This window comes from Nanorana parkeri, unplaced genomic scaffold, assembly GCF_000935625.1.
Source record: "Nanorana parkeri isolate BGI_ZX_2015 unplaced genomic scaffold, ASM93562v1 scaffold1703, whole genome shotgun sequence".
Taxonomy (NCBI): domain Eukaryota; kingdom Metazoa; phylum Chordata; class Amphibia; order Anura; family Dicroglossidae; genus Nanorana; species Nanorana parkeri.
The window spans coordinates 206,706-230,404 of NW_017307971.1; the positions used below are offsets into that span (position 1 = coordinate 206,706).

The window sequence follows — 23,699 nt, forward strand, 5'->3', positions numbered from 1 at the left end:
TCAGGTGGCTATTGCTGCCTTTAATCATTTTTTGTTAGGCCTTAGGCAGCTATTGCCAGTTAGCATCTTTCATTGCTAGGATGCAAAAAGCTTCTGCTGTCTAGCATTCTTTGTTGCTAGGATACAGATGGCTGTTGCCACCTAGAATCCTTTATTGCTAGGATGCACGCTGCTCCTACCATCTAGTGTCCTTCATTGCTAGGATGCAGATGCCCATTGCTACCTAGCATCCTTTGTTGTTAGGACACAGATGGCTATTTTCATCTACCTTCCTTTATTTGTAGGATGCATGCACCTCTTGTCACCTAGTGTGCTTTGCTGCTAACATTCAGGTGGCCTATGCTACCTAGCATCCCTCTTTGCTAGCTCATGCTGCCTATCGTTCTTCATTTCTAGGACGCAGGTTGCTATTGCCACCTAGAGTTCTTTATTACTAGGATGCATGCTGCTCCTGCCATCTAGTGTCCTTCATTGCTAGGATGCAGACGCCCGTTGCATAAAAAATGCATTTTATGAAGAAATCCTACACTTTTTTATGTTGTTGGTTCACATCTTTGAACAACAATAGACTGTTTTTAAAATAAAGCTATACGTCCATTCACATGTTTTGATAACTACACAGGATACAACACATGTGTGGGAATGGGGAAGAGAGTAACTTCACCCTACCTAGCTTAAACTAAAAATTTCAACTTTCTAATACGTGTCCCTGTATGATATAGAAAAACATACCTTCTAGACCAGTGGTTCTCAACCTGTGTAACCTCAGGACCCAATTGGGATACAGGGTCCCTTGTTTTTGTTTTCTTGACTAGCAACGAGACGTTTGTTGTGTATTGTACCTCCATTACCTTCTCCTCATGTCTTTTCTTCAGTTAAGTTAATTGCGTGGGCAATCCGTTTGGGATTCCAACAGAGCCATTGAAAAAGCAGAGGGATCTTCTGCACCTCCAATGAGTTCCTCTCCCCCCTTGATTCCTTTTGTTTACGGGTCTTAAGGGGGAATTATCCTCTGCCATTCTACTGGATGGATAAGTTATGGCCTTCATAGAAATTGCTTATTTGTGTTTTAACAGCCTAAACTGTCTAGCTAGGTTTTGGATGTGTATTTAGTTATTAACCCCTTCGTGACTGACGACGTACAGTGTACGTCATATTCTTTGTTTCCTGCCAGTATTCATTTTTGGTTAACCCTTAATAAAGCACTGTGACCTTTCAGCCATTTTAATAACATGTTGGTGTTTGTCGAACATTTATTTCCCTGTTACATTTTTGCACATCCTGCGTACCATCCAATGTTATGGCAGACCTTGTCTATTCTTACTTCAATTGTTGAAATAGTGATTTATCCCTTCCTGAGATCTCTACGCCTGGCCTGTATATAGCAGATATAATCACAGCAGACAATCTTCATCAGATAGTTGAACTCACCAAATACTTTTCATCCACATTAATCTTTATTGTGAGCAGCAGGTTACTGGCAGACAATAAGATGTGGTAGATGCTGGATTACAGTATTTAAGGCAGTCAAATCAAATATTTCTTCGGTAGCCTTAGGGCCTCAGGGGCAGATGTGGTGTTAAGATGACTGAATCATACACTGAGAAAATTGAGGATTTAAATCATACAAGGGGGAGGGATTACAGGAAAGGATGTGCAATAACCACAAGATGGCAGCATACCAAACATTAACTATAACAAACACAATACACATGAATGCATTGAAATAGAACTGTGGAGGCAGCACATTGCGAATGCGCAGACATGACAAGGGTCTGCTAGTGCTAGGTCCCAAACAAGAGACCCGCAGTATGTCTGCACATGTGCGAGATCTTGTGCTAAGACACTGGATGTGTGATGTGGACATCCCAGGAAGCAGCGGGTGGCCAGCTCTACATCATCCTTGACTAGGCATGGGAATGCAGAACTGTCACTGGAAAGGAAATAACAAGGTATTTGCATTTCCTAAAATAAAAGGAGGAAGTTCATCACATGGGTGAAGGTTGGCTTTAATTGGCCCATAATGATTTTCTAATAAACACATAGCTGCCTAAATTGGAATTTGTATATGTACATTGCCATATGATTAAATTCTGCTAAGCACAGGTCACACCTCTGCAGCATCACAATAACAATAGTAATGTCAAAGCCTTAATGAAGTCCCTACACTGCCTGCAAAGGTTTTTTTTTCCATGTAATTACAACAGAGCTGCTCTTAAATCCGTCCCCTCTTTCTTTGCTTAATGAAATTGTCCTGTTTACCTTTGTGGGAAGAAGATTTGTCTAACAATGCCAGGGGCGTGTAGAGAGTATCTTCTAAATGAATAGTTAATGAATAACAATGCTGATGCTGTTTTGTAGCAGCTCTCAGATGGCTTGTTCATGTCTCACACACAGAGAGCCGATCCATCTGTCAGATGGAAACTGCTGTTCTATGACACTTCCCCTCTGCAAACACACACTTGATGAACACCAGGGCTTTGTCACTTGCAATGTTTATGCTCAGTGGGGACGGAATAGACACAAAATACTTCAGCCTTGGAACTGTCAACATGACAGAATGAATTTTGTCACAATAGAAAGGAGGGCTCAGTGACCGCAGCAGTATGAGACACATGTAGCCGTTCTAGTTATAGGAGAGCTGACGCAGTTACACTCAAGACATGTTGATAAAATGCTGAAAAGAAAACGTAATGGGCTTATGGGGCTTCTACCGAAAACCCTAAGCCCTTTTTGCGTTAATTGTCATCTTACAGTGGACCGCTGAGCCTGCGTGAATTAATTCCTGATTTCTTACAATATGCAGCAACAGTATTATTTAAAAAATTGTACCTTTTATCATTAATAAGCAAACATTATGATCAATCAGTGGCTTTCCGTAGGCTGAGATTAAAGTGACACTAAACTCAGGAGTTACGTCTTAAAAATGCATTCAAGTACCTTAAATTTTAACAAAAATGTAGCTTATTTGTGTATCTCTCAGCTATAGATCCTCAAATCTCTGAATTGGTTCTGACACTGTCCTTCCTTCAGGAGGGTGGCTACTTTGGTTCCCCCTGGTCTCTGTGTGTGTTATAAAATAGCCACAGCCCCAAGCTCACTCCTCATGGAAGCAAGCTCAGAGCCGTGACTACTTTACAACACACACAAGGACCATGGGGAACAAAAGTACCCACCCTTCAGAAGGAAGGACAGTGTCATCATCAATTCAGAGATGATTTGAGGATCTACAGCTGAGTGATACACAAATAGGATACATTTTTGTTAATATTTAAGGTACTTGAATGCATTTTTAAGATTTAACTCCTGAGTTTAGGTTCTCTTTAAGCAGTGTCCCCTTCACAGGGTGCTGTCCATTCCGATCAGCAGGGGATCCATTCACTGGTGAAGGTGTTTATGTGTTTGTTTTTTTCAAATGGCGATTTACATTGCATTACTTGCTTGTAACAACTGAGAAGGAGGTCTACCTTTACAGACCCTTTAAGCTGTCTGCACTTGACATGAAAGATGACATGTGATGCTAGGTCCACTTGAAGTACGCAACATTCTTCAAGTGTTATCCATTTCAAGTGTTGTGAAGTAAAAGCTTGTCAAGAGCCATGTTAAGCCGTGTCTTTTATTACCATCTAGATTGTTCTCTGCAACTAGTTCTTATAGAAGATGAGTTCATAGTGTCACAGCATGCACAGTATATAGGCCCTTTTCCTGCTGGAGATGAACACTTTGTGTTTTGAATTGTATGTGTTGTTGTGGTTGCCTTACAGTTTTTCAGTATATAAAGACACATAATGTGCTTAAAAAACAGCTTTATTTGTATAAAAAAATATTAAAACAAAGAGGAACAGAGCAAAAATACAAAAATATCATATTGGAGACTGAAAACGAGCAAATTAGCAAAATAAATTGCTTCAATCAAACAAAAAGGCTGACATATTGTTTAATGAGATTCCAGAATATTCTTAAAGATTTTTCCATTCATTGCAACCCGCGGTTTTCTTGGAGTTTGACTTACTTTTCCTAAGGCACATACAAGAGAGCTCCACAGTACCGGTTGCATTTTTGATTTCACTTTATAAATAATGCAATAAGAGTTGTGGCAACACCCGAGAACACCCCAGTTCAATAGAAGCGAGTTACTAGGGAGGTGGATAGTGACCTGTAGATTATGAGGAGATCTTGTTGGCAAAGTACCCCTGAGATATAAGAGGCCAGGCAAATCAACCATACAGCCTTTACCTATAACTGAAATAGTAGACTTCCCCTTTTTTTTAAACACCCCCATCTCAGAGAGAAATCCATATGTGTGTGTGTGTGGGGGGGGAGAGCAGCTCCAGGAAGGAGGTTCATATTGCAGCCAGAGCTGCTTATTATTTTTTTTATTGTAAAGACTTGATCTTTTTTTATTTATTTTTATTACATTGTATACACTTTAATTACAGCTAAGAATATTGTCATTTAAAATATCATTACTCATTTTTTGACATCTGCTGTACCATCAAATGCTTATAAAAAAATTACCATTTAAATAAAGTCATATAAATATAAAAATAATGTTATATTAATTGTAAACATAAAATATACACAATGTACTGTATTAGATTTGTTTAGATGTGTAAATATTTGGTTGTGGTATTTTCATTTAAAGTGGCAATGTCATTAGTGCATACAGTATCAAATAAAATGCTGTTTCGCTATAACAGACATTTTAACAGCTACATATTTCCTGCACAGGCATTCATTGTAATAATGAATATGATTATAATTTGGGGTTATTGACACTCTGTCTGTCTTACTATTCTTGCCTTCTTTCTTTAGGCTTTTGTTTTCAGTGTACATGAACAGTAGCTGGAGTAACCCCTACCCTTCTGTTGAGTCCCACTTTGACACCTAAGGCACGTATGCAGGACAATTACAATTATTTATATAGCGCCAACATATTCTGCAGCGCTGTACAATTGTTTAGACAAGACAAGTAAAAAACACTGGCAAGCATCATTGACATAAAGAAACAGTAGGTGAGGAGGACCCTGCCCAAATGAGCTTACAGTCTAAGGAACAGACCTAAAAAAAATGTAGCCCTATCAATCATTCCAACCCAAACTAATGTATGAGATCAAATTTTTTAAATCTGTTAAAGCAATAATGGTTTGCATTGTCACGACTTGCCACCATTGAGGGGTCTGAAGCCAAGTTTCTTAGTAAAGCTGGGCTAATCTGAGGGTTAAACACCTGCAGAAGCTCTAACTTAACCATAATGTCAGTTTGGTTTAGCATTTATCAATGTCTTTCAGGCATCCCTTAAAGGAGAAGTATTGGGAGAGTAAAATGTACTCTTCTCAATACTTAAGAGTCAGGGTGAGATATTGCAGCTGTCACATGCTGGCTCTATAGAGCGAGAGCTATCAAAAACTGCTCAGCTCAAAATCTTCTCACTCACTGCAGAGATCAATGACTGTCAGTCACAACTTCCCGTAGGTATTCCCCCATCCCCTCTCTGTTCCTCCAGAGCTCATTGGAGGAACAGACCGAGGAAGGAGCGGGCACAGATGGCTATGGCTCTAGAGAGGCAGAGCCAGCTGTCAATCAGGCAACTTGGTGGAGGATGACAGTATTGTTGGGATATTTCCTGGCTGCAGAGCGGCTCTTCACTGTCAGCAAACAGTGGGCAGTAGCCTGCTATATTCTGACTTTGGGTCTCACAAGTACATTTGTAAATGTTTGGCTTTAGTTCTCTTTTAAAGTAGAATTCCGAGTTAAATGCTTTAATGTTTCAGTGTAATAAATAAAAAAGTGTCCAAGCATCATCAAGCAGGCTCACAATGGTCCAGGACCGAATGGCGCTCATATGTCATTAAGTGAGCGCCACTCAGTCCAGCAGTCCAAGAAGACTGACACCCCCCCATCACAGAGGAAGAAGATGCTCCTCTGATGTTACCGTCAGGCTACAACACTGCAGGAAAAGAGTATGTAAACATCTGTGGGCTTTGGATGCAGACTGGCTAATGACTTCTTCTTTCTTTCCAAAAAAGAAGAAACTCAAAGCATCCCAGCTGATGAAGCCGGTGGAATTGACTGGAAAGGTGATCTAATCTGATCTGAGAGGGGTTACCCTAGCTGTTGTGTATCAGTTAGAACCTTTATATATGTTAAAAACACAAAAAACTATGACTGCTCCTTATACAGTAAGTCCACTTAAAACTTTGATGACCTGTTTCTTTACATTTTTTTGAGTACACAGAGGTCCCACAAAATCCTAGTCCCAACTTTGCTACAGCTGTCACATACTTCGTTTTGTATGATATATCAGATGTTTTTTGCTATATTGTTGTTAGTCACCTGCACTCCATACAGTGTTGAGACCTTGCAAAATGGTAGTGCTCATAGTGATGACGCAGATGACACCATGTAAAACTCCAAAGCAGATCAGATAGTCACCAGCACATACGCAATGAACCATTGATCCTACTTCGATCCATTGAATCATTCTCACTGTTTGTCATGCACAGCCAACATTATGGGGCCATGCAGGGTCCAGTGAAGATGATTCAATCAACTAAAGTAGGATCAATGATTAATTGCGTGTGTGCTGGTGACTATCTGATCTATATTAGATGTTCCTTGTTCCCTTTTATAATAATAAATGGGGGTAAAAGACATTACAGTAAAAGCTTGCAGGTTAAGTCTTTGGTAGTTGCTAGGGAGGAGTGAAGAAGACAAGGCTCTCATGGGTAATCTCCTTACAATTATGTTTTAACAAGCCTGTTGGTCATCACACATTTGTCCTTTGAAGAATAAGTGCATGATGATTATCTCCCTTTGGAGATTTTTGAACATTCTAATTTTAAAAATCCAAGTTGGAGAAAAATGTTTTGTAACTAGGGCTGCGGAAATTAACGATTAATTCCTCGATTAATCGTTAATTTTTTTGATCGATTAAAATTCTTTTGATCGGTACTCACCTCTCTGCTGGCTTCCGGGTCTTCCATCGGAGATCCGGTGACGTCACGGACATCGACGCCACCAGACTCCTCCCCCCTTCCCCAAGTGGCTCCGTCGGCTAACGAAGGGAAGGGGGAGGAGCCCGGTGACGTTGATGTCCGTGACGTCAAAAGACTCCTCCCCACTTCCCTTTGTTAGCCGACGGAGCCACTTGGGCCGGTGTTCAAAAGCTCAATGGTGGACTGGATGAGGGGGGAATTGATTGGGAGATTGGGATGTTAGTAGACTGGCCTCCGGTCGCCTTGTAGAGCTCGTCCACAGCTTGATAAGACAAGGCAGCATGGGAGACCCAGTATCTGCTCTGCTAATCCTCTCCCACCACTGCCCTGCACTGCAATGACACCACAAAAGGTTACCCTCTTTTTTACAGTGATTGCAAAATGATCACACACAGCCACTAGATTTATAAATGCAAACAGTATACAAGAATTAGTATACAAGATATGCCCTATATACATACACCACAGCAATAAAGTACTAAAATGAACTAGGATCACAGTAATGAACTAGGATCACAGTAATCCAGCACGTTATTTATGTCAGGTGCCCCACTCAATATGGCTGCCGCTTGAGTGGGGCAACTCAGATAAATAACGTGCTGGATTAGTGTGATCCTAGTTCATTTTATTACTTCATTGCTGTGCTGTATGTGTATAGGCCAATGTAGTTGGATCTGTATGTGCGTTATAATTAATCGAAATTAATCGATTACATTTTTTTTCGATTAATTGAACACGAAAATTTTAATCAGTAACAGCCCTAGTTGTAACATAACCATATTGCCAAGATTCCATGTTGAAATAACTTTTCAATTTAATGTGCAAAAGCAAACATTGCACCTCTGCTGTTGCAGCTCATAGCATGAGCGAGAAATAAAGCTGAGACCATACCAAAAGAGATTATTGTGAGAATGACAGGTTCTTCTACCAGCCCCTTCCACTGGCAGAGCTCCAGACGCTGGTCCCATGAGAGCCAGTGGAATCCGCACTTTGACGTACAGCAGGCTGAGGCTTTCTCGGGCTGAGGTCAAGGTTGTCTGTGATTTCTTCCAAGGAGGAGAATTCAGAGTTACTGTCATCCCATGACTGTAAAATAAGTCAGAGTTAATTCTCAGTTTTACTGAACAGTGGTAATATTCTGAAGAACACATGTGCTTGTATATTGTAAAATGAACCATCAGTCATGACAATATACCGTTGTCTTGTTTGCTATCGACATTAAACAAAGTATAAATAGTAATGTGCCGATATATTATAAGGTAAAATATATGCCCCATCTCCCAGGACATATTCTATAACAAGATAGTGACTCTGGGATGGATAAGTTCCCTGGATCTTCTACCAAAGCACTCATCAGTAGTACACACAAACAGCAAAAAAGCTTGTCATGCATTCCCTGTGCTCAGAGAAATCTCCCCAGACCCTGTGATGTAGGGCCCATTCACACTATATGCATTGGGACAGTGCTGGCCTTTTTCTCCAGTGCAGAGTCCCAATGCAAGAAAAGGCAATTTGCCTTGTTAGGGATGGCACAGTTCATACATGCCCGGCGCTACCGCAAGGCAAGTCAGGCGGCCGCCTGAGGGCGCTGCAGGGTGAGGGCGGAAAAAACAGGGCATGTTGACAAGTACTTGTACCTGTCAAAATGCCCCGATGCTTGCGCTATGTTTTTAGCAGCGGCGAGTCAGTGCTGATCCAGTGGGAGGAGCTCCAGATGGGGGTCCTAATTTAGCTGTCCGGTGACTACCAGAGGTGCCGGGCGTGTCGAGATCCTTTGGCAGTCGCCAGCCAGCTAAATTAGGACCCCATCTGGAGCTCCTCCCACCGGACCAGCGTTGACTCGCCGCTGCTCTCTCGCCCCGGAGTTAAGGGCAAAAAAAAAGGGTGCAAAAATTCAACTTTGCCTGTGTTGGCAAAAATCCTAGCACCGGCCCTGAGTTCATACCACCACAACACATGGGAGTTGCCGTGGTGTGTGCTGAAAAGTACAGCATGCAGTACTTTTTTCATGAGCAGCTTGATATGATGCAGTACAAGCGCCTTACAGCCCGCTGTGCCCGTACAACTTAATGAAAAATAAAAACTACAGTGCAATGTGCTGGGATTGGTGCATCGGCCCTGTGTGTGTTTTGCGCAGTGGGTGGTGTAATTTGGCCCTAAAAGTGTATTTCCATTTTTGCAGCAAAATTGGGATAACACCTACTTTATATTTGTTACATGTTCTCATTGAAAGATTATAACTTAACTTTTTATTTGCTTTTTTTCTGAAAACTCCAAAAGTGACGTTTATCCCCTTCTATGTAATGTTAAGGATAGAGCTGGAGAATTCATCTTTACCATAATTAGCCCTGTATGTATAGTGCTGATAGATTTAATTATCAGTTGTAAACTAGATGTGCACACTGTGTGTCCTAACAAAGGGTTAAAGATATCAAGGCTAGGATGGTATGTTGTATGTTGCTGCACTTTTAAACCAATCTGCTCATAATTAGTCCTTGTAAAATTATTCTGAACAATGCAAGCTACCTAAGAGTTCTATGTATAATCCTGCTCCAAAGAAACAACTAGGAAAAATATATGTACATTTGTCAAATTATTTTTGGTATACTGTGTGAATGGGAACACATAATAAACATACAGTCACTTCTCTTCCAATGGCTACCGGATGACTGGTGGGCTAATAGATATGTATGGAATACAATTTAAAATGTACAAATATAAAAATTAAAATGAAAGTGACTCTAAACTCAGGAGTTAAATCTTAAAAATGTACCACATTCAACATATTGAAATTCAGGACATAGGTGCTACTTAGCCAAGGAAATTGTGAAGTGGAGATTATTACTCTCCACATGGTTGTGTCCCATAAAACATTTAAAAATGCCCTTATTTTGTGTTCTCGTGAGAAATAGTGCCTTGAAGAATAATGCTAAATGTAATAAATAATGATTATGTATTGCTAGACCCTTTGCATAGCTAAAATCTGATAAGTAAAAAAGGGGCCAATGGGGTCATCCAACATTGGAACAGAATCATATGTTTCTGAAAATCAGCCTATAAAGTGACACTAAACAGGGGTGATAAATCTTAAAAATGCATTCAAGTACCTTAACTATTAACAGAAATGTATCTTTACAACACAGACAGGAACCATGGAAAACAAAAGTAGCCACCCTCCAGAAGGAAAGACAGTTTCAGCACCAATTCAGAGATGATTTGAGGATCTACAGCACTTTTAAGATTTATTCCCTGAGTTTAGTGTCACTTTAAGATATAACAATGTCCTATAGGACAGGTAGCTGAAGAGAAGGCCTGTCTTTTTTTCTAATTAGGCTGCAGAATGAAAATCAAGAGACAAAAACACATATGGGAGCTATCCGTTCTGCATTATGCTCAGCTTTATTATGCACACCGTGATCCATCCCATTCAGAAAATGTGGGCCTTGGTGGTGAAACTCCCCAGTGTCCTCTCTGCTTAGAGCAGATAGAGCTCCATGATCAGAGGAGAGCTGATAAAGTGACTTTTACAGGTCTCTGCTTTACAAAAGTGCGTGTTTTTTTTTTTTTTAGTAAAGAGACCATACTGTTGCTTTTCAAATAAGTCCCATAAAATTGCACATGGCATGTAGTAAAGTGCAGCACAAACATATTCAGGTAAACTTGTGTTATCCAATGTACCTGTGATTTCCCTGCTGCTGTAGTGTTTGGGGATTTCATTATGTTAGAGGGGACAGTTTCGACTCCTCCGAATGGTTTCTCCCTCTGCTTTGAAAGCTGCTTCTCTAAGCTGCGTGCCATGGAATGCACCAAGGAACCTGCGCATAGAAGACAACATTGTCAGAAATGTAAGAAATAGAACGTAAACCAATATAAACCTGAGCATAGGCTAAAGCTGCATAAGCAAAGGTAACCTTCAGCCAGTTCCACATGTCACATCTCTCCGTAGATCCAAAGATAAGGGCAGCTGAATTTATATGCAACTCTTGGCTTTTCTTGTAAATGTGCTGCTTGGCTAATCCTCTACCCCCTCCTGAGCATTGCAATTGGTCAGTCTGGCTCCCCATCACATTAAATGAATACAAGGGAGGTTCTGAGAGAGAGAGATACGGCACACCTAAGCATCTAAGCCTTAACAGTAAAAGTCAAGATTTTATTTGGCTGCCGATATTTAACCTACAAAGTTTTTTTTTAACCTGCTATGTTTTATGAAGCTAAACTTTTTAATACATTTTTTTTTCATCATATTCATCCTTTGTGACAGATGTGCTTATTCAATTATTCACAAACCAAAAAAAGAGATTCATGGTTGGAACAAACCAAATAGATTAGATAAAACCAATGCGAGCTTGACTAATATTTTATAGAATGCAACCTTGAGCTATTGTCATTATTTTAGCATGGATGATGTCCTCACAAATGCTGTTACAGTCAACAAAATGGCTGCCCCCACTGTGTATGGGGAAACAATACACTTACATTTTAAAAGGGTAGACTTGTCAATCTTGTACTTAGCCAAGCATCTAACCACACTTGTTCTGCAGACTGTGATAAAACAGGTCTGCATGGCACATTGTATATGTATCCAGATGTCAATGCAAGGAGTAGCAAAGGCAAGCCCACTGTGTAAAACATCTAGGACACTTATAGGATTACTTGTGATGTATGATTATTAAAGTTTTGGATGGATGCCTGTGGGCTCAGCTGAAAGCCCCTTATGACATGTAGGGGATTCTAGTCTACTAAGACCGCACTTCTAGCAACCACCATATTTATGTAATGTCGTTATGCAGCTCAGGCAAGATTTGCCTTTATTCCTATATGGAAACCACCAATAAACTGGGACCAGAGCCAGACTATAGCAAGGAAGATTCCAGTCCAATGTACAAAACACATGCCATATCATATAAGTCAAGATTCAGCCAATGTAGCAGCCTTGAACATTGGAGTGGGTACAACAGCTTACAGGGCCACACATCATACATTTTAATTGAGCTGGCATTAATATGTTCGAGGGGCTTCTTTCTGAGGCTAGAAGTTCAACAAAACATGACACCAACGTTTCAGGGACTAGATTGGGCCTTTCCCAATGACACAGCACTGACCACTGTGTCTTCTGTGTATAAACGGAGCCACGTGCACGCTGCCTGGCTGGATGCATTGACTTACACTGTGTCTCTCCTCTTCTACACGGCCGAAGATCTCTACTGCGCATGCACCCGCCCCATGATACTTCATGGCCGCTTGAGAATCTTCAGACCTTCAGATTGCAGCGAGCAACGGAGACAGAGGTAAGTTTTTACCTATTTGGTAACTTTTTTTTTTTTTTTTATGTTTTTGCATATATTTACTGCTTACTAGCAGTAGATATATGCAAACAAAAAGGAAGGTTTGAATGCATTTATTATGGGCACATGATCACTTTAACCAGTTGACATCCGCGGTGTTAAACCTCCTTCACATCCAGGCCATTTTTCAGTATTCAGCGCTGCGGTACTTGGACTGACATTTATTCCGTCATGCAGCGCTGTACTGAAATTAATTTTATACAATTTTTTAGGGACAGATAGAGCTTTCTTTTGGTGGCATTACGAAAAAACGAGCACATATAGACGGTCGGCGGGCTATGGAGCCGCCGATCGTCTATATGTGAAACACCTGGTAACGGGTGTTTGCATTGGTCGGGTCTTTTCTGCCCGTGCGTGCCCGCTAGGGGGCGCGCGCGAGCAGAAAAAAGATGCCGTCTGGAGACGGCAACCCACCAATTTAGTTAAAGAATATATTTTGTAAACCAGTGTCAAAATGCAATGTTTTTATTGCACACTTTGCTTACTTTATTATACATTCCTAAAATATGACAGCTGTTCTCTGATTGGATGTATTAGGCACCACCTCCACTTAATGTCCCTCTGGTTTTATGAATCAGCTCCTCTGTATAAACAGGGTAACACTACAATAGGTAGATTACATTTACAACATTCTACGATATGGCACATCTATATAATTTAGAATTTACCAGTATATGATTAACACACTGCATTATTTGAAAACATTGCCATTGTGACTAGTTCTGACCTTGGTTACTGTCTTTGGAAAAGCTAACAACCCTGGGGCTGGGCTTCCCGGGCGAAATCTCTGAATCAGACCAGTCGTCATCACTGTCTTCCTGTATTTGCTTCTGCATAGAAGAGAAAGCCTGAGATCCTGGGTTGCCTTTACGTGCTGGAGAGCTGTAAGGAGAATGGTCAAGCATAGATGTCTCTTCTTCAGAGGTAAATGGCGGTGTCCTGGAGAAAATCACAACACAGCTTTCATCAAAGATGCTGTTTACACAAAAAATAAGATTGTCAATATCTACTGATTTACGTGGGTGCAAGGCCAACATTTTCAATACAAAGTTGGATGTGCATAGACAGTTGGTCAATCCAAGCTAAGGATTATTTGTATGTGGGTTTCAACTTTAATTAAACAATGTGAGAACCTGTTCACTGGGGGAGTTACTGGAGACAAGGGCCTGGAGAAGGGCTTTAAGCATTCATAGCATGTTTAAAGAATCCATCTAACTCCCTCTGGCTTAGAAAGATACGGACAAAAGCAGAGTCTTGGAAACCCTTGACATAGGACTCCAAGGCAAGATCGGCCTCAGCTTTCTTCTGAGTTGAAGAAAACTCATAAGGGTTTGTCTGTGTAAGCTGCGCTGGAATTTACCACCAATAGAAGTTATCTCACCTTGGCAGTGGCTGTGGTGTAACATTCATAGCTCCAGCTGCATTCTGACTTGCTAAGCCCTTAGTGCGAGGTGAGGGCACTGGAGCTTTGGTTGCTGAATATGACTCCATAATCTGCACACTCTTGACCCGAGGTATTGGTTCTGAAGGTGGGATGCTGCGTGGGCTTCTTGGACTTTGTACTATGATAAAGAAAAAAATGAATAATTAATAATTAAATGTAATTAAATTATTCTAATTCATCACAGATAGGTTCCAAAAGAGAGCACTTTGAATTATTTATGAAAATGTTTGTATGAAGCATTGTCCTTCATGTAAACAGCAACATATCAGCTTGTTAATTTCTTAAAGGAGAACCTCACCTCATAGTTCTAACCGACCTGTGACAATGAAACTGTCACACGTCGGCTCAGTAGATCGGGAGGTGAGCGAAAACATACCGGCGTTCGCTCACCTCATATACAGCTGGCTCTGCCTCTAGATAGGCAGAGCCAGCTGTCAGTCACACAGCTGGGCGGATCCCGGCATAATTGTCGGGATCCGCTTCAGCTGCGGCGTCTCAGTATACCGCGAGCTACAGCTTGCGGTATACTGAGCCTAGGGTGACGGGAGGACGCTAGTTTGTGTCCTCCCGTTACCCTAAGGAGAACTATGGGGAAAAGCCTTAACCCCATAGTTCTCCTTTAAGAAGTTAGGAATTATCAGGGGTAACTATTAAGAGATATAAATCTATAAAAAAAGCTAGAGGGGTGCAAGCCTGTCTTGTATTCACTGATATGTCATTGTATATTGTAAATACAATGAACTGATAAATGACAAAGTTAATTGCAATTAGAGCACGATATGCTACTAAACTTTGTCTGACTTTTTATTATTTAATATAATTTCCTAAATTTAAAAATGGACCTGTGCAGGCAGTAATATCATCTCCCAATGAAAACTGATTATAATATTGTATATACAGAGTACCTGTAGCAGTGAAGAACATTTTGCACTCACATGATAGCTGTGAGTTGGTGGACTGTAATGCCTCCTCACTCTTTCTTTGCTGCTTCACTCGTTTGGTGAGCACTTTGCCCAGCTTGGCCTTCAGAGTCTCCAAGTCTGGAAGCTTCTTCATTTTCTGCTGCTGCTGCTTCATGAGAAGAGCCTTCAGGTCTTTGTAGGTAGATAATGGAATTCCTTTTGCACCCTTTAAATAATAGCATAGAATTGCATATTATTTAGCTGAACTGGCTAACCAATGGCATGGCGGCACTGTCATAGTACGCAATTTAAAACTAGAATAATCTCCATCTTAAAAACTGGAAGAGAGGATACATCAGTCAGAAGCCACTTCTCTAGTGCAGCCTTTACATATGAGGTTGACTGTGTAAAAAATAATCTGCATAACACCAGGCATATATAAAAATAAAAAAAAATGTTTTAGTCCACCTTTATATTCATACATGTACAGTGAACGGTGGGATTAAGGGGCCTTTAAACATAAATTCAAAATAAAATATGACTGTTTGATGAGCTCTGCAGGTACCAAAAGGTATGACGATCATCATCCAACCCTACTAAAATCAAACACTCCATGGAATAAAAAAATGCAAAAAGCATCTTATGTAGCCATAAGACCAAATAGTCAAAATATTTTTTTTTAATAAAGTGGCAAAGGATTAGAATGTCTTATAAGGTTTTTGTGGTTGGTGTGTGTATTCATTAGGACAATTTACTGTTTTTGCACCCAACCAATTGGTATACTCACAACTAGGGATGAGTTCAGGTGCTGTCCGAACCTGGGCTCTTCCAGACCTGGAAGGAAGCCGTCAGTGCTGGCCCAATCATCTGTGGCCGGGGCGTTCCCCACCCCGTAGATGCACATAAAGAAAGGGGTGGGATGACGTTGACATAATTAACCATAAATGGGCACATGGCTGTATTAGGTGAATGTAATTGACCAAATGTGGCCATGGCCACGGCCACAGCTAAGGAATATGTCAACCTACCCTTGGCATAGTCAATGTTTAAATTTAACTTTCCTTAAAGGAATAATGATTCTACTGACAATAATAGCAATTTTGTGATATATGAATTTTTCTGCATGAATAATTAATCACTAGTATGCATTTCAGACATGGAGCCACAGAAAAAGTAAGGTTCCAAGATTAGAAGTGCACCAAAGATCGCAACGTGGTCATGGTAGTAGGGATGAAGAGAAGAACTCAGGATGAGCATTAAGAGTGTCTCACATTACCTTCTGTGTTGACTCATTGCATCTGCGGTGATACAGCACTGATATGATAAAACTATGGCTTTATGCTATAAGTTGGGAACAAGCAGGGCAGAGAGCTAACCAACCAAATGACTATGCCTGCACTGAGAGGACCTCAATGGCTTAGTTTGTTGCAGAAGTATATATGAGACAATGTAAGCAGTAATACTCTATTGATCTGAGATACTTATCCAAAAGGGAAACTATTTACCTTTCTCACACCCATGCTTTCAAGCTTCTCAATTAATGTCTCCTCCAGAATGGGACGGAACTGTCTGATAAAGTCAGGGTCTCTTCTTAGCGCCTCAATCTTTTTCATAGTTTGGTCTGAAGTTACATCCAGCTCTGCACAAAACAGACAGGAAAGAAAATACCATGCAGTAACAGAATTGTATTCCCAAGCAGATCGATTTCAACACAATGCTTCAGAAAAATGAAGCATGTCTGATTTTTTGCCTGTTCTGGTGCATTGGCAGTCCATTTGTGTCATAACACATGTTAACGCAACACACAGGAACAGACTGGTCTGAATGGGCCCTTGAAATACATTTAAAAGCAAAACTTTTTTCCCCCTATTATAAGGAAGGATGAGTACAGAAGGATTAGATCTACTGTCAAGTTTATCATATAGAGGAAGAGTGTATTATTCTTTCTCTTCAGTCTCAGTTCAAAGTGGCCATGGAAGCCTGCAGGAGCCGACTACCTAGGGTCCTACACACACCTACACCCATAGGTAAAAAACACTGAGTATTTCTGGGATCCAGCATCATCTATCCATTTCTGTGAGCAACAATTTGTGAGCTCTATGTTCCCATTGGAGAGATTCAGCTCTCTATTTGTCCTAGTGACTATTGTCATGAGAAAAAAAAGTGAGGCTAAATCTCCCAACATGGAGGTTGAAGGGGACCACCAAGAGGCAGACAGCAAAAAAAATCAACTGACAAAAGTTTTAACTATTCTTTACTCCATCCAAACCAAAGCAACAAGTTTTAAAAGGTTACTTTATCTATTCCCAAAACAATGAAAATGTGATGGCACATGCTGCACATCCTCTGGGGCTGTGTCGTGAAGCTTTGATTTGTGTGGTCCGCTATACCAGCTGGCATGCTTGGGTTGAGGTTGTTATCTAAGCAGCTAAGTGTAGCAATCAGGTGGGGAGAGTTTTGTGAAAAGAGTTTTATTTTTTTGTGAAAAGCTGTACTAACTCTTTAACTACACATACATGTTAGGATAGCTATACATATTATATAGTATGATTGTATAATCTCTATACACACTCTGTTAGGTGTATCAAGTAGGTAATTCCATTGTAAACAATTGATAGAGTTTTTATTCAACCAAGCAAGTCCTCATGCTACCCAGTTGTTGGTAAATCTAAAGGAGATTGTACAAAGGACTGTAACATGTATTGTCAACTTTATGTGAAATACTATTTATACTTAAAGTGACACTAAACTCAGAAGTTAAATCTAAAAAATGCATTCAAGTACCCTCACTATTAACAAACATATATCTTATCTGTGTATCACTTAGCTGCAGATCCTCAAATCATCTCTGAATTGGTGCTGACACTGTCCTTCCTTCTGGAGGGTGACTACTTTTGCTCCCCATGGTCTCTGTGTGTGTTGTAAAGTAGTCACCGCTCCAAGCTCGCTCCCTTGATGGAATACAATCTCAATACAAATTAGCAAACTAAACATGAGATTGTAGTCCATCACGGGAGGGCGCTTGGAGCGGTGACTACTTTACAACACACACAGAGACCATGGGGAGCAAAAGTAGTCACCCTCCAGAAGGAAGGACAGTGTCAGCACCAATTCAGAGATGATTTGAGGATCTATAGCCGAGTGATACACAAATAAGATACATTTTTGTTAATAGTTAAGGTACTTGAATGCATTATTAAAATTTAACTCCTGAGTCTAGTATCACTTTTATTACATACATGTATGTATACACACTATAGTCAATAAACAGTACCAAACTTTTATGAATGATATTACTTGCCAAGTATCACCTACCGTCTTCACTGGAATCATCCTTTGCATTTCCAACAGGCAAAACCACATGAGGTACTTGTGGCACTGTATTAAAAGACAACATATAATTGTAAAAATGAGTCCATTCATTGGCACACATACTTTTAGTAAAAGTTTTGTTTCCATAGAGAAACACAAGAGTGGTTTAATTATAAATGTCCCATCTTATTGTACATGTGGGGTAACTTTCTTTTACTGGCCAAACACTGCTGAGGCATTATGAGACATGAAACAACAGAGGTCTACTTAGGTCTCATGCACACGGCACTAGAAGCAGCGGAAGCTGCAGAAATTCCAGGTGGGTGCCAGTTCAAGTGAAGACAGGTTGACAGCGGCTGCATCTATCCATGGCTGTCCGCATGTAGTCATACATGGAATGATTAATTGCGGTTTGGGAAAGATGACTGTCCCTGGACCCACCAGGCATTCCTGCCCTCAAATGTTTGTCAAAGTAAGTAAAAAAAAACATATTGTCAGCATTTTGGAACCATATATTATTGCATATAATGTTCTGTTTCAACTTCATACTATATTCAATACATACATTTTTATTCCAATGTAAAAATCATGACATTAACTTGTATGATATCATGTAACCTTGTGTAGAACTCATCATATGTCCTTGTAAAGAAATGCATTTTATGACCTTGTATAGAATTCATCAAATAACCTTGTATAGAACTGTATCCTTCGGCTGCTTTGTGAATAGACTCCTATAATACTTATTCATTTTAATTAATTCATTAATATTATGCACTACATGCCAACAGGCCCTGTATAGCAGATCTTGCAGTACACTATTACTACACTGCACATGGCGAGCAATTCAAGTCAATTATGGAAGATACTTGAAATATGAAGATTACAACTGCTAACTTGCAGTTAAAAGTGATTCTCTAGGGGTGGTCATTGATGTCTTGACTGCAGCCAGGGACATCAGAATAGCTTGGGCTCTAGAGCTGCAACAACTAATCGATTATGAGAATAGTTGGCAACTATTCTCATTATCGGTTAGTTGGTTGGAGGGCTTCCTTTCTCCGTGTTTTTTTTTTGTGTGCAAATCAATGACTTACTAAGTAGTGAAACCAGAACCAAGATGACAGCCCCATAGCTGGCAACATTACATAAATCAGCAATGGGATCCTTCAAATTTCTTTCAGTATTGGTTTCCTGCAAACACTAATGAAGCTGTACACGGTACCTAATACAGAGTTCAGCTTTCATTAGCCTATTAGATGATTTCAGATTCATTAGTATGTATGACATATGATGATTGTACTTTGATTTGCAGAGCCTTACTAAGCCAGAAAAGACGTCACTGTTTACTCCATTTTCTATTTCTGTTCTCAAGGAATGAATGCAATCAGCTATATTAAAAGAGCAAAGCTAGCCGTACATGGCTTGAATTGTGGCCAATTCAGCTGAAATTCAAACCATGGGTGGCCTAGTTGGCACCACCCGGCTCCACAAAAGTCAACTCAGCAATCAAGAAGCTGGGTGGAAAATTGATGGCTGAACAGTGACTGCAGCCAATGAGATGCAGATGCAGTTCAGGTATTCAGACCGTAGCGGGCATTGGCTGTCTGAATATAATAGCCAGAAAAGGAGATTCCTCCATCCATGTTGTTTATTGTGGATTGAGGAGTCAAAAGATTTCTGTCAATGGGCTGCATGAAAGATATCTACAGAAATATGGATAGCTTAACTCTCCATTCTGACTAAGAACACGCTTTGAGACAATTACATTTATACTGCTCCATTAGCCCTGTACGCCAGTGGTATGACATGCCTTCTGTGCTGGGTGAGGCATCCCCCAGCCAGCCAAAGCTCCGCCCCATCCCGCTGAAGCTCCGCCCCATCTAAACTAAAGTCCCACCCCAGCTCTGTAACCAAGCTGTTTGGGAGGAGGAAGGTTGGAGACAGGGAGGAGCCTCTCTGTCCCTCACTTGCTCGTCACTGGTGAGGCATCGAGATTGATGTCCTCACTGTTTTTTTTTTGTTGTTGATTGGACAGCTTGGACCAATGGCGCTTTGCCATTGGTCCAAGCCATCCACAGAGCTCACACCTCTAACACAGAGTAGAGGCTGTAACAACTTTTGCCTCACCAAGTTAGGTTACACAAGCAGTGGGGAAGCCCGCTGCTGTGTAACCTAACTACCTGTCAAAAGCCGGATGCAGCGCTGCCTGTAATTAACAGGCATCGCTCCGTCCATGACAGGTTACAGTACACAGCGGCGAGGATTTCACTGCTGTATAACCTGCTACAAGACACTCTGAATGGAGAAAAAGCTGTCAGCTTCAGACTTGAAGCTGACAGCTTTTTCCTCCATAATACTAGGTGAGGCTCTGCCTCACCTGGTCGCACGTCCCTGCTGTACGGGGTGTTTACATTTCCCTTTTCTGTATATATTAGTGTATCTCTCAGTGTGGATATCTTAAAGAGGTACTCCAGGAATTGTGAAATTGAACCCTTACATTGAGGCTACCCCTGCACTGCAAGGGTTAACTGCTCATTTTTCTCTAGGGGCAGTCAGTGCTCACCTCTCTCCTCCTCCGCTCTGGCAGTGGAATGTCCCTTGGTGTTCTCACGTCTAATGCATTTGCATTAGATGTGATGATGTCTCGGGTCCTTAGATCACTGGAAACCAGAGGAGAAGTGGCTGCAGGGAGCGGTTTAGCAGTCAGGTGGGACTGAGGATCAGGTAAGTATATCTTCTTTATTTTAGCTCCTAGACCAAAGGGAGCAGTTAAACCGTTTGGGGGTTGCCAAAACTGCAAGGGTTAATTTTTACAACTCCTTGAGTTCCTCTTTAAGGAAGCTGCCCCTTTTACTTTAAATACCGTTCTGTATAAATACAGCTCTTACCTTCCTTGACATCTTTGATTTCTTTCTTTGCAGCCAGTTCCCTTATCTAGAGAAAATGAGTAAAGGAAAGGTTATGATAACATTGCTTGCACACCGTTTGATTGTGGCTGGATTCACTCTAGGTGAAAAGCAAATTCATGTTTACTTATTTCATCTGCACATGACTAGGTAATCACAGTGAACAGGAATTTGCTTTGCACATGATTGGATACTGGAAGTGAATAGTCACACAATTTATTGAATGAAGATTCCCAACTCTCTGAATCTGTCTTCTATACCTTGAAAAAGTAGAGGCGACATCACTGGTGTGCACACAGGCTGTGCAGGGGACAGACTTCTGAGTTGGTTTAGTGGGACCCAGCAATTCCTCCCACTCCAGGCATACAAGACCACAGTCCATGAACCCGTTGCACTCCTGCCCGCCTTCTCCAAGTAGATTCCGTGGGTGCAGCGGTAGTCGACGGACGGCAACAGTCAATGTGCAGAGAAAAGTATGGACAACGGCACTCCAAATTGCAAGTCAAATGCGTCTATTAATTGACGTAAATCCAGCAAATAACATTGTAGAGCACTCTAATGTGATTTGCTGCATTTACGTCAATAAGTAGACGCATTTGACTTGCAATTTGGAGTGCCGGGATACAAGACCTACACCTTGCACAAGGCGTCTTTATTACAGGAAACTCCTGCACAGAGCCAATGTATAGGAATTACCTCATAGACCTGGCATAAATACACAGGGGAGATCAAGGTTCCTGTAAGAAGCATGGTATTTAGCCAATATTTCTTCAGCTTGGATTTTAGTAAAATATACTCATTTAGTAAATACCCCCCCTCAAGAATATTAGTTTAACAAGCATTAAAATGGACTTGAACACAAAAAGTGATGATTTACTAAGTTATAGGGAATATTTAGAAACACTTAGAGGGTTATTCACAAAGCTAGCTGAAGGATCAGCCGGAGCTACGGCTGATCCTTCGGCTAGCGTTGCGAATAACCCTCTCCGGCCGCCTGAGCCCTTCGGTTCAACAGAACCGAAGGGCTGCTGTACGGGCTATTCACTATAGTCCGTACAGCAGCCAAAGCTGGCCAAGTGGCTCAGTCGAGCCGATGTAAAACCCGAAGTGGGCCGATCAGCCGGCCGAAAACCTTTCAACTGACAGCTGGGCAGAGCCAGCCGTCATTACACAGTGACAACTTGGCGGAGCCGGCCATGAGATCACGGCCGGCTCTGCCAAATTGTTATTCTTTGGCCAGGACCTGCTAGAAGACTCTAGCAGGTCCTGGTCAATAGGAACCAGTTGGGTGGAGCTAGCTGTCACTAGCTCCGCCCAATTGTTTCTTTCTTTTTTTTTACATTTTTCATTGATCTTTATTTTTCTTTTTTTCTTTTTTAAGGATCTTTATTTTTCTTTTTACAATAATCTTTTTTTAAATCTTTATTTATTTTTTAATATTGATCAATCATTTATTTACATTTGGAACCAGTTTTTTTTTCTATGTTTTTTTTTTTCCAACTTTTTTCATTGTTTTACTATTCTGCTTGGTACCTCCGTGTTACCGAGCAGAATAGCTGAGTGAATAGCCTATTCACTCACTGCTGTTCGGCCACTATGAGAATAGGCCAAACGGCAGTTAGAAGCCTGCCGGAGGTTCGGCTCAGCTGATCCAGATGTTGGATTGGCTGAGTCAAACTCCTTTTGCACTTCGGCTCAGCCGAACATGCTGAGCATGTTCATCCAAACCGAAGCCAGCCGATGTACGGCTGATTTCAGCCCTTGTACAGCTGCAATCAGCCGTTCAAGCCTGAAGTGAATAGCCGAACAGCGTTCGGCTCACTTCACTTCGGGTCGGTTATTCACTCGGCTGCCTCTCACATTTACATTTTGTCTTTCCCCTAACAAAAAGTAGTGCATGTCCTGGTATGTGAGTGTGCCTCGGTACTCCCATGCATACAACCTTAAAGCTGGGGGGGATGCAATGATTCTGGTGCATTGACTGTTTAGGGCGTCTTCCGTGGTTTACATACATTGGCTGAGGGCAGATCTTACTCATGTTCAGATTTGGCAATTTACTGGTGAACTGTGAATTGATTTACTCATCTCTGCTTTCAATTAACATTCAGTTACCATCTGACATTTTGAAGAGGAACCTAACTTTGACCGTACGGATGTACACGCCCATTTAAATGAGCCCTGTACTTAGACATTCTAGTTTTATGAACTTATTTTAATAAGGTGAGGTAACCCAATCTAAAATAATGGTGTATAAATAAAGATTTTAGAACAGCAACTTCTTATTCTAGCCAAGCTACCACTAGTATTCCTAAGACTTACTTTCTGCTCCTGGGACTTCATGACCTTCTTCTGGCTTTGTATTGTAGATTTCATTGTCTGCATAGTTGACTCAAACTCTTCATCTCTGGCCCGCTGATCATTAGATAAAGATGCTCTCAGTCTGTTGTTTTCATTTAGAAGCTGCAGAGCACATGACAGCAATATTATTATCACCATATGTATAGAAATAATAAAACTATAATGGTTGAATAATGTGTGCATTGCCTAGGTATATGAAAGAAAAGGTGGAAAGAAGCGCTGCAACCCTAGGATTTGCTGGGATGGTATAGATACAACCTTTAAAAGCAATATAAAACTGAAAACTCACTGTTTTGGAGGAGGGGATAAAATGCTGACGGACACTGCGGTCCTTAGAGTAGAGGATTGGCTGAGCCGTGTCCGTCAATGCTGACGGACACTGCGGTCCGTAGAGTGGAGGATTGGCTACGCGTTTCGAGGTTCAAGACCTCTTT

General features: G+C 41.0%; 2 protein-coding genes across 2 annotated transcripts in view; one reads left to right on the forward strand and one right to left on the reverse strand.

Moving 5' to 3' along the window:
• The window catches only part of CLDN18 (claudin 18), a 42,287-nt gene extending 36,681 nt beyond the window's left edge, over positions 1-5,606 (forward strand). Inside the window, exon 5 of the mRNA XM_018571223.1 lies at positions 5,507-5,606. Within this exon, the coding sequence (XP_018426725.1) occupies positions 5,507-5,606 (100 nt within the window). The remainder of the gene's footprint in view (positions 1-5,506) is intronic.
• A 2,295-nt stretch (positions 5,607-7,901) lies between these two features.
• DZIP1L (DAZ interacting zinc finger protein 1 like) overlaps positions 7,902-23,699 on the reverse strand; it is a 38,830-nt gene continuing 23,032 nt past the window's right edge. Inside the window, exons 8-16 of the mRNA XM_018571224.1 lie at positions 23,227-23,367; positions 20,890-20,935; positions 18,005-18,067; positions 16,195-16,328; positions 14,723-14,915; positions 13,725-13,905; positions 13,071-13,282; positions 10,677-10,813; positions 7,902-8,084 (exon numbers count right to left, since the gene is read on the reverse strand). Of these exons, the coding sequence (XP_018426726.1) occupies positions 7,923-8,084; positions 10,677-10,813; positions 13,071-13,282; positions 13,725-13,905; positions 14,723-14,915; positions 16,195-16,328; positions 18,005-18,067; positions 20,890-20,935; positions 23,227-23,367 (1,269 nt within the window). The 3' untranslated portion in view covers positions 7,902-7,922. The remainder of the gene's footprint in view (positions 8,085-10,676; positions 10,814-13,070; positions 13,283-13,724; positions 13,906-14,722; positions 14,916-16,194; positions 16,329-18,004; positions 18,068-20,889; positions 20,936-23,226; positions 23,368-23,699) is intronic.